At 42.5% G+C, this 12,184-nt stretch overlaps 1 protein-coding gene across 1 annotated transcript in view; it reads right to left on the bottom strand.

Moving 5' to 3' along the window:
* LOC124607315 (jouberin-like) overlaps positions 1-12,184 on the bottom strand; it is a 297,391-nt gene that overhangs the window by 40,856 nt on the left and 244,351 nt on the right. Inside the window, exon 10 of the mRNA XM_047139613.1 lies at positions 2,797-2,958. Within this exon, the coding sequence (XP_046995569.1) occupies positions 2,797-2,958 (162 nt within the window). The remainder of the gene's footprint in view (positions 1-2,796; positions 2,959-12,184) is intronic.

Below are 12,184 nucleotides of genomic sequence, written 5' to 3'. Positions count from 1 at the left end.
GTTCTCTTTCTGTTGTTATGTGATGTTCCACACACATAGATTTTGTAAGCTGAGAAAAGTTTAGTAAGTGATATACAATTATAAAAATAGTCCATATGAAGCATATATCTTTTGTTCAAGAAAGCTTCCATCAGGAGTGAAACAACTTCAGGTGCATGACACACCTTAGCCTCCTCTTGTGATGTGGCACAGTAGATTTTTATTTTGGGAAACATACCATTATATTCACAGATTTCATTAAGTTTTACACCATACTTGCGTTTCTTGTTCTTGATATACTGCCTGAAAAGTGAGCCACAAAAACCACTGATTTGTCAATGTAGAGATTCTTGTCTGGAAAGTAATTATTGCTCGTGATGCTACTGAAATGGTCCAAAACTGGTCTAGTTTTATAGAGTTGGTCATTGGATTGCAGTAATTTATCTGAGATATGAATCTCTCAATAAAAGCTGAAATATGTCCCTACTTCTAACAGATCTCTAGAAAGTGACAGTTTAAGAAGGATTTGTACTCCAGTAATGTTCTGTCGATGGAAAACAACAAGGCACCATGTGCAGCATCATCCACAGAAGAAATACGTTCATTTCCACAACATTTGTACCCTCCATCTCAAGAGCCTGGATAATCTTCTCCAATCACTTTTTTCTGTTTCCTTGCTCGCATACAGATTTGCTTGTTAATGTAATGACATTAGAAACACTTCAAGAGGGGGAAGAGGAGGATGGGGGGCAGCAAATCAACATGTGCAATGATGCCAAAATTTTTAAAGTCTAATTCCAATCCCACATCCTCACTGAACACAAATTACTGGTGGATCCTGAGGAATGTCACTTCACTCATCACTGTTATTCATAGTGCCTGCTAAGGGACCAACATGCTTGTCTTGGAAATTTGTGGTAAGGTCTTATGGGACCAGACTGCTGAGGTCATCAGTCCCTAAGCCTACACACTACTTAGTCTAACTTAAACTAACTCATGCTATGAACAACACACACACCCATGCCTGAGGGAGGACTCAAACCTCTGACGGGGGGGAGCTGCACGGACTGTGACAAGGAGCCTTAGACCACGCGGCTACCCTGCACGGCCATGCTCGTCTTCTTCATTGCATTCACTGTTATCTGCATATGAATCCTCACTTGAATGCTCAAATGAAGACGGTTCACAGAGAATCCAGCATCTAACAATTCATCCATAAACTCATCCCATTCCGATTCATTAATGCCAGTTAGCTGTTCAAGTTCCACATCAATCACTTTCCTTCTATTGCTAGCCATTTTATGGAAAAAAATGAGCACAGATAATGATAAATGTCAGTTAACCACCTACACTGAAGACTGACCAGCTACTGACACAGTTAAAATAAGACATGGACTGCATTGTCAAAAATGCTCGAAGATATACAAGCTGGTAACAGATTGTTAACAATGAGTTATCTCTTAGTTTGCTTCTGAGCTGAACTTCCTACTCTGCACACCAACTATGAGATTATTCACAGGCTCTATTTTCCCACCAAGAAAAATTTTTTTCTTAAAATAAATCTTTCAGGTTACGGTTGTGATCACTGATCTGCTGTAAGATAGTGAGTAGACATTTTACCTTTATTTATTTACACAGTAATTTGTACACTGCATTGTCAGTAATTTGTATCAATACAGTACGAATATAATGTTTAAACATCTCATAAAAATCTATACTTTATTTCCATGTTTTCTTTCACTTTTCAAGATTGAATGTGGCTCACATGTTTTAAAGTTAGGTGAATTTGTTCTTTAAATTAAACAAATGTTTATAGTGCCTTAAAATGAAGCTCACTTTTATTATAATAACAGAAATCCCAGGATGGAAATAATAAACTGAAGTAATGAAAGCTAGTAACTCATCGATATGTGATTGGTGTATGGTTTCTAGACACATTTAACACCACCGAGATGGAATTAGCTTTCTAACCATCTCTCTCTCTCTCTCTCTCTCTCTCTCTCTCTCTCTCTGAACTAGATAGGTCAGAACTGTTTCTCCAGTATTTCCTCTTTTCTTGGAGTTCTGTTGACCTAAGCTTATATTAGTCTATTTCACTTTATTCCAGTTACTTGTTATTTACCATACCATGCATACTGTAGCTGTGATCTCCCTGTCCTCCTCCCATCCTCTTAATCACTCTGTTCTGTGAGTGTTCCCTTTTCAGTCCTTATTTTGCTACTTCCATTGAGGGTCACCTGCTTGCCTTCTATCACATCTTCTATTAACTCCTCCCCCTCTTTCCCCCACCCCCACAAGTGCCCAGAAATCTTATCTCCAAGTTGCAACATGCCATTTCCCCATCCTTCCTTCATTCTTATTTATTTATTTAAATGCACTTTTCATGTTTTTACCAGAGAGAACCTAAGGATGTCTGATGTATTTGTGGAATGGAAGAAGAGAAGATAACAATCCTCCACACACCTCCATATAGTTCAGGCATTGAGTGGCCAATAGGTGAATATAGCTCTGAAGAAGAACATCCTCCAAAAGTTTAGCAATGTTTTCATTCTTTTTATGTGCCTATTGACCACTCCATGACTCAGTATTAGACTGAGTTGCTACCTTAATTCTATCCACAACTACCCTTTAACATAATGATGTTTTTGTATCACTGACAAAACATTGTATTCATACTTCAAAATGTGCTGCCTGCAACTGCAAATTAATGATAATTACATCAATTAGTGTTATATCCTAACTTTAACTCTGCTACAAGGTAATAACATCTACTTGACTCTATTGTAATGAAACTAACAATGAGACTGGCATACATACCTATAGTTGACTGCACCTCTAAACCATTGAATGGATGATCCTGTGGCAAGGTCAACCATTCGCAACAAACTGTCTCTAGCATGCACTAGTAAGCGTCTTCCTCCTGGGTGGAGCACTAAATAGTTTATAGTAATGCCGCGGGTTTCATGCAGCTCAATTTTCCTGCACAGAACAGGTCAACAGTATGTAGAATTTAGGAGAAAGCACACAAAAATCCCAATTAAAAATGTACAGTTATATAAAAAAATGAAATATCAAAAAATAATTAGTAAAGTAACAAAAATCATTTGTACACTATACAAAAATTTCACCTATTACAAATTCTCAATAAGTATAATCATTTACTTCATGTCATAGTCCTTTGAAGCTGCTGATAACCCAGACTTAACTATCATTAACTTTTTTAATTTTCTATTCCATCTATTTACATGTACACCTATATGATAGTTTGCAATGGTGGAAGGGGGGGTGGGGGGGGGGGAGAGAGACCTGGGGCATGGGGTATTTTTAATATCTTGGAAGACTAATGGTGACGTGTAAGTAGCCATGAAAAATGTACCAGTTCAGACACCATTAAAAAGCTACAGAATACTGACTTTTCAGTCGTTTTCTTGAAAGAAAAACACATGGCTATACATTATATTTTTTCCTTTCTCTGAGAGCTTGAGGAGGGTTGGGGACCACAGCCTTCCTTGCCCCTGAGTACGGGTGCCCCTGGAACATCTGATATCACACCTGAAGAAAGATTTTGGTAAAACAATTAATTCATATGTTCCATGTGTTGTCAAGCAAGGACATTGAAGCTCTTATTGTGACTATCTGGAGCTTTAGGCATGACATCAGTCGAAGCACTGTGTGCTGTTCCAGAATCTTCCTGATAGATATTACAATCAGGTATCGGGCCGCACTGTACTGGTTAAAGATGGGTAAACTACACCAAGTTAATATAATAACTGGTTCACTGCTGAATAACAAGCCGGACCTCAGAAAATGGAAAACTGACACATGAAAAAGAAGTGCAACATACAGCAAGCTGTAACACTGATTGCATTATGGTTAAGTGGCCACACTGTTGGATTGCCACACAGGTGAGCTGTTTTCAGACCTACTGCATGCCACTTTTTTTCCACTGTTCACTGTATTCAAATTTGTGTCTGTGTCCATTTGCAACAGCAAGGTGTAAGGAAGGAACCTACAATGGCAGTTCATTCTGCTCAGCTACTTTATTAGCAGCCAAAGGAAGTGGTTTTTGAATGGGAACCACAAACGTTTGATGACAAGGTGACAAGTCAACCAATACTTCACCAGTAAAGACATCTGGTGTGCTATACACAGTAATAGTGACATTGTGTGTGTCATATGACAGGAATCTCTTGGAGTGAGAGAGATAAGCCTCCTTGCCCGATTTAGGTGTTTGTATGAATGTGAATGTGATCACTCCCAAGGAAATGGTGAAAACATAATAATTTGTCACATATGCTGCAAAAAATTAATGCAACAGTTTCACAATCACACAGTTCCTCTGTACTCTGTCAATGTTTTTAACAGTTTTGAAGTTTTGTTCCATTTTGGAAGTTTTGACTCTTGAATTCCTTTGTTGCAACGTAGTTCACACCTGTTTATTTATTGTTTTCATTTCTGTGTGATGTCTATGTGGTATCTCACCTGCTCTCACTATTTATTACATTTACTTGCAACAGTAACGTATTCTTACCACATGACTCATATTCTAAAACCAATGTATAGCATGACTACTGCCAAGACTATAGAAAGAGAACAAAAATTTCAATGACTGGATGGATAGTTCATAATGTTGTGAAAAAAAAGGAAAAATGGCATGAGAGAGTTTTCAACATGGATCATCTGCTTCACAGTACAGCCCTGTGACCACTTAATGATGATGCTATGCCTCTGTATGTGGGCTTATTTTTTATTTTCATTTATTTATTTTTTTAACAAGTTCAGCACACCTTCTTCCTGTTTTCATGCTTGACCTGTGTTCAGTTTTTGATGGGCTATCCACTGGGCCATCTTACCACTAAATCTGAGGCGGGAGGGGGGGGGGGGGGGGGGGGGGGGGAGTTTCCCTTGTGAGAATTATAAGAGCATAAAGCATGTCACAGTCGCTTGTGAGCTTGTAGGATTTATTCATGCTTCTGAAATCTATTGACCTTAGGGTGAGTCAGGTTTATCTGTGCTGTAGGTCCACAATGCATATTTGAAAACCCACAAAAAGCTGTATCACTGGTTTCTCTGATATTCACATAAATGTGGGATCAAGAGTGGTGTGCTTTAGGCCCTTATGGATCTCAGCACCTCATATGTATTCTAATCAAGATACCATGTTGGCAGACATTACTACTTGAGTTTAATCATTTCCACAAATGGTACTTTGTATTTGGAGCTGGTTGTTAACTGGGTGGGAATTGGCTTTCATGTGCAATGTAATCATGAACTATCTTGTATCTATTTTAAATGTTAACAGGAAAGTAAAACTGTGAGGATGGGTCGCGAATGTCACACTTGGGTAGCTCAGTTGGTAGAGCACTTGCTGTGAAAGGCAAAGTTCCCAAGTTTGAGTCTCAGTCCAGCTTTAATCTACCAGGAAGTTTCATATCAAAGCACTCTCCACTGCAGAGTGAAAATCTCATTCTGGGAACAGAAAAGCAAATTACCAGCAAAAGTTAGCCGCAAAGGAACTAGGGCCTCCGAGAGCAGATCCTTTGATTGAGAGAGTGATGAAATAAAATAAGCGTGACTACAAGTGAACATTTAACAAGGAAATGTACAGTTAGAATAAGTTGTTGTGTGGATGCAGCATAAGAATGTCTGATTTTCAGCATGGAAGTAAATTTCTGAACTAATACATCTCTTAGGGATCTTGTATATTTATCTGAAAAAATGGAAAAGCATGAAAACTCCCATTTACACAAAAATGTGAAATGGAGAGTTGCAAAAGCTTATACATTATTTCATTACTGCACTAAACTGTACTTAATTATGTACAAAACGACAAAATTCCACAAAAACAATTCTTTCTTTTGTCAGATAAGTTATGCATATTATTATTATTATTATTAATTTTGGTATTACTATTGGCAGTGGCTGTAGTTGCATAAATTTGTTGATGAGCATAACTGTTATACAGCAGATGCTATTAATTTCACATTCTCAAATTTATCTGAACCTAAAAATTTGTGAACACACAGAATGTATACTCATGACCCACCACTGTACTGAGTCTCCACAGATGGTAATTACCCTCCCAAACATGTACAGCAACAGAACTTCGATGCCTTATCTCTCCAGTCACGCCCCCCCCCCCCCCCCCCCAAAGTCCTACTGTCCAGTCACAGAGGAACATTCCCCTCATGATTCAGTACCACACAGTACTGGAGCAACTGAATGACCTACTATTCTTCCCATCCCTCCCATAGTGGTATTCTGCCACCCACCAAATCCAAACAATATCATCGTCCATTCCTGCAAAAGCCCTCCTCCTAACCCTTTGCTCATGGATCATAACCCTGTAGTAGACATAGACGTACAACCTATCTCATACATATTCTCTCCACCATCTACTCCAGTCCTGTCACAAGCATCACCTATCCTATCAAAGGCAGGGCTATCTGTGAAAACAGTCATGTGATCTACAAGCTAAGCTGCAATCACTGTGCTGCATTCTATATGGGCATGACAACCAATAAGGTTTGTGTCCGCATGAATGGCCACCAACAACCTGTTCCCGAGAAACAGCTAGACCACCCAGTTATTGAGCACACTGCCCAACACAATGTTCTTCTTTTCAAAGATTGCTTCACAGCCAGTGCCATCTGTATCCTTCCTACCAATACCAGCTTTTCTGAATTGCACAGGTGGTAACTCTTCCTGTAATATATCCTAAATTCCCATAACCATCCTGGTCTCAACCTTCGTTAGTCACTGTCCTTCACTCACCCATCCCTTTCCCTGTTCCCACTCTAGCATTACACAGACTTCTATTCCACCAATGCACCCACAGTCTTTTTACCAAGCCAATAATTCATCTGGACAGGGCAAAGGGTAGGTGTGAATAATAGATTGAGCATTAAATGAAACTTTAAAGTTGCCATAAATGTAAATCTGACCAGTTGATTCGTTTACTATCACGAGGGTTAGATATGATGTAAAAGATTGTATGACCCCCAATGACACCAGACTGTCCAAATCTGGTGTCATAGATTGTATGACCCCTAATGACACCAGCCTGTCCAATTCTGCTTTCACTTGATCACACAAAGCCACTGGAATATGGGGCACATGGAAAAAACAGAGCTGCACTGTAATCAGAGTAACGAGGACCACAAAATTTGTGGCACAACCTAACCCATCTGAGAAGAGAGACAAGAACTTAGGGTTCAGAGAATCTAACTGCTGGTAAGGGACTCACTTGGAAATGACATCCACTGTACCTAAAGCAGAAAAATCAAAGCATTGAAAGCATCCAGACCAAACAAATTTGTGGTGTCAGTATCATCAACTATCAAAAAAGTCAAGGAATAAACCAGATCTTTATACATAGTGGGAGGTGTAAATTGCCCCAAAATTGGAATATGCTACTTTTAAGTCACTAAACTTTGAGGAACTGTAGACCACGCATTTCATCAAATGGAAGTGATGTGAAACTTCCTGGTAGATTAAAAATGTGTGCTGGACTGAGACTCGAACTCTGAACCTTTGCCTTTTGGGGGAAAGTGCTCCACTGATTGAGCTACCCAAGCATGAAACATGACCTGTCCTCACAGCTTCAATTCTGCTAGTACATCATCTCCTACCTTCCAAACTACACAGAATCTCATCTGTGAATCCTGTAGAACCAGTACTCCAGGAAGGAAGGATATTGCAGAGACATGGCTTAGCCACAGCCTGGGGAATGTTTGCAGAATGGAATTTTCACTCTGCAGCAGTGTGTGCACTGATATGAAAATCCCTGACAGATTAACACTGTGTGCCTGACCAAGACATGAGCTCCGTACTTTTTCCTTCCATGGGCACATGCTCTACTGATTGAGCTACCCAACTTTCCAAACTTCACAGAACTTCTTTTACAAACCTTGCAGAACCAGCACTCCTGGAAGAAAGGGTATTTCAGAGACATGGGTTAGCCACAGCCTTGGGGATGTTTCCAAAATGAAATTTTCACTATGCAGTGGAGTGTGGGTTGATAAGAAACTCCTGGCAGATTAAAATTGTGTGCTGGGCTGAGACACAAACTCAGGACCTTTGCCTTTTATTCTAAAAAGAGATGCAGGTTCCTGGAACAACGCTAACTGACACAACAACTGCTAGATCTGAAAAGAAAGCCAAGAAAAAACAAAGCCTTACACATGTTAGCGTCAGTGACACCAAAGGTGCCCTACAGGGGGATATGCTTCAGCTCCTACATCAAAGACGTTGGGATGCCTCACGTAGCAAGTTACTGACCAATCGGCATGTGTTTTGACTTGGCATCAATGGCAAAACAGTGTATATCTTGTCGCAACCTGCTCTCAGTGTGCTACTATACAGGCAGTGTTGTGGTTGATGCTCTCTTCCTGGTCCACACTATGGCTTCCATGGCAATACATCATTGTTAATTCCAGGGGGCCATTCCTACATTCTTACTAGTTGTGGCTGTCCATGCTCTCTCTAAATTTCCACATGTTACCCACTGTCCAAAGTCAACCATAGCTATGATTCAAGCATTCTCCATAATTTTTGCTATTGAAGGGTTGCCTTATATGCTTGTGATGGAAAACAATCCACAGTTTTTGTCTCAGACCTTCCACATTTCTGTACCTGTCAAGGCATTCACCATGTGACAGCTCCTTCTTTTCACCCTCAATCTAACAGTGAGATGGAACATCTCATCTTCAAAGTCAAAGTTCAAATGGAAAAACATGTAATGGACTCATCTGCAGATGACATCTTGACACACTTCTTGAGTTCCTACAGGTTAATATTGGTGGGGGATCAGAGTTCGGCTGAGATGCTCCATGGTCGCCAGCCACGTACCCCTGCCTCTGCTCATGCTGCCCCACGAACACACACCATTGGGGCCCTTGTTGTAGTTTGCTCCTTTCTCCACAGTCTGGGCTTTGTGGTTGGCCCCCTACAGAAGTGGATAATGGTCATGTTCCACAGCTGCCGAGGCTGCCACTTCTGCATGGTGTTCACCAGTGAGGGGCTGGGGACATGCATGTGGTGTCTCTGCTGTGGGGAGCGGATCCATCCTCCTTGTGGATGCCACAACCTCCAGAACTTGGATGAGCCACCTCCTGCCAGACCTTCCTGCAATGCTTTGCTGCCACTGGTGATTCCGCTGTCAGCTGAGTTGGTGCCTACAGGTCCTTCCATATCAGCATACCTGGCATCCCCGACAGAGCAGCCAGTGCCCTCACTGCGGGCATGCTTCTACAATATTGAGGACCTGGATGTTGAAATGCAGCCAGCACTCTTGTCAATGGTCCTCTGGATGTTAAAATGCAGCCAGCACTCTTGTCAATGGTCCTCTCTTATCATATTTCATGGGGGAGCAGCCACCACATGTGTCCACAGCCACCCCACTTCTGCCCCTACTCACTGGTTCCAACCTGGAGTTTCCTTCCCCCACTGCTGTCATCACTTGCAGCATCAGCCACAGAGGCCATGCATATTTCAACAGTTGCCCTGGTGCCTGTATCGGTAGAGCATCCTTTTGCCAAGGGTCAAGGGGTTCCATAATCCTGTACGTAATACTACACTCCTGGAAATGGAAAAAAGAACACATTGACACCGGTGTGTCAGACCCACCATACTTGCTCCGGACACTGCGAGAGGGCTGTACAAGCAATGATCACACGCACGGCACAGCGGACACACCAGGAACTGTGCGGGACCGTAGCCCAGCTTCATGGAGATGGCGCTGGCTGCGCAGCATTTGTGCACCGCCGCCGTCAGTGTCAGCCAGTTTGCCGTGGCATACGGAGCTCCATCGCAGTCTTTAACACTGGTAGCATGCCGAGACAGCGTGGACGTGAACCATATGTGCAGCTGACGGACTTTGAGCGAGGGCGTATAGTGGGCATGTGGGAGGTCGGGTGGACGTACCGCCGAATTGCTCAACACGTGGGGCGTGAGGTCTCCACAGTACATCGATGTTGTCGCCAGTGGTCGGCGGAAGGTGCACGTGCCCGTCGACCTGGGACCGGACCGCAGCGACGCACGGATGCACGCCAAGACCGTAGGATCCTATGCAGTGCCGTAGGGGACCACACCGCCACTTCCCAGCAAATTAGGAACACTGTTGCTCCTGGGGTATCGGCGAGGACCATTCGCAACCATCTCCATGAAGCTGGGCTACGGTCCCGCACACCATTAGGCCGTCTTCCGCTCATGCCCCAACATCATGCAGCCCGCCTCCAGTGGTGTCGCGACAGGCATGAATGGAGGGACGAATGGAGACGTGTCGTCTTCAGCGATGAGAGTCGCTTCTGCCTTGGTGCCAATGATGGTCGTATGCGTGTTTGGCGCCGTGCAGGTGAGCACCACAATCAGGACTGCATATGACCGAGGCACACAGGGCCAACACCCGGCATCATGGTGTGGGGAGCGATCTCCTACACTGGCCGTACACCACTGGTGATCGTCGAGGGGCACTGAATAGTGCACGGTACATCCAAACCGTCATCGAACCCATTGCTCTACCATTCCTAGACCGGCAAGGGAACTTGCTGTTCCAACAGGACAATGCACGTCCGCATGTATCCCGTGCCACCCAACGTGCTCTAGAAGGTGTAAGTCAACTACCCTGGCCAGCAAGATCTCCGGATCTGTCCCCCACTGAGCATGTTTGGGACTGGATGAAGCGTCGTCTCACGCGGTCTGCACGTCGAGCACGAACGCTGGTCCAACTGAGGCGCCAGGTGGAAATGGCATGGCAAGCCGTTCCACAGGACTACATCCAGCATCTCTACGATCGTTTCCATGGGAGAATAGCAGCCTGCATTGCTGCGAAAGGTGGATATACACTGCACTAGTGCCGACATTGTGCATGCTCTGTTGCCTGTGTCTATGTGCCTGTGGTTCTGTCAGTGTGATCATGTGATGTATCTGACCCCAGGAATGTGTCAATAAAATTTCCCCTTCCTGGGACAATGAATTCACGGTGTTCTTATTTCAATTTCCAGGAGTGTAGGTTATGTATCACGGCATCAGGCCACCTGCATGCTATACTTTGAATATTCTGCCAACAGCATCAGCATGAGCTGCCCACCAGAGACTGCCTGCAGTGGGCCACATGACTTGTGCACAAGACATAGCATCCACCATGCCATCTACAATAGCCCTCCGCTTCGCATAACTACAGTGCAGCGAGCACTCACTCTCATGGTATGTTCTAACTTATTGTCAACAACTGATTGCATCAGTATCTGGATTATTTCTATGTTTGTGTATGTGGAAGAAGAATAAACTTTGGTTCATTGTGGCCATACTGCTGTTTGTGTCTTACATTATGACATGTATACATACATTATCTATAACACTAGAAGTTGATACTGCATTTGAGCACAAAAATTTTCAGGACAATGGCAGAGGGGATATTTGCAATGGTACCAGCAGCTATTACCACTGACATAAGTAACACCACTTGACTCATGCTATCTGTCATGTTGGTTGAAACACAAATATAGCTGTACAAAGTAAGTCACAAAGTGGCAACAAAAATAACAACTAGGGAAGTGTGTACCTCACAGATTAACTAGTCAACAGTTAAGTATCAGTATTTAAACTGTGTACTGCATGCCATTTTAATTCACACAGCTGAATAATAGTAAATAAGAAATAGTAAATAAGAAAAGTAGGCTGCTTAGCAAAACATATGTTCCATTCATGGTAGATAATCAGAGGTTAAAAGCAGTACAGTTCCAATACATAATTATGTAACTAGTAGAAGATTTGTATGGAATGCATTCATCATAGCAATGAATAACAAAACAATCAGGGAATCATAACACTCCAATTTAGTGGCATAATCCAGAGGACTAAAGCTAACTTGCTACTCATGTTTTGTAATTCTATCACACACTCTTCACTTATCAACTGAAGACACTATAAAGTCTCTGTAACCATTACACACTGTGATAATGAAATTTGCCATGGAATAAAAATATGTGGTTGTTGTGGAGTTCAGTGCCCTGATGACAATGGTAAATTGTATACGGAAATGCAGTTTCATTTGCACTTGGCTATATTATTTATATTACCATGGCACTTACCACATTCTGTTATTTTAGGAATATTATTCTCTAGTGGTGCGAATAGAGAGGGGAGGGACAGATAGCCGCTTAGGGCAGGTAAAGGAAAGTTGTAGTTGCATCAGTCAGTCAAC

This window comes from Schistocerca americana, chromosome 3 (assembly GCF_021461395.2).
Source record: "Schistocerca americana isolate TAMUIC-IGC-003095 chromosome 3, iqSchAmer2.1, whole genome shotgun sequence".
In the NCBI taxonomy this organism is placed as follows: Eukaryota; Metazoa; Arthropoda; class Insecta; order Orthoptera; family Acrididae; genus Schistocerca; species Schistocerca americana.
The sequence above is the reverse complement of the archived record's forward strand: the minus strand, read 5'-3'. Positions and strand labels throughout refer to the sequence as shown.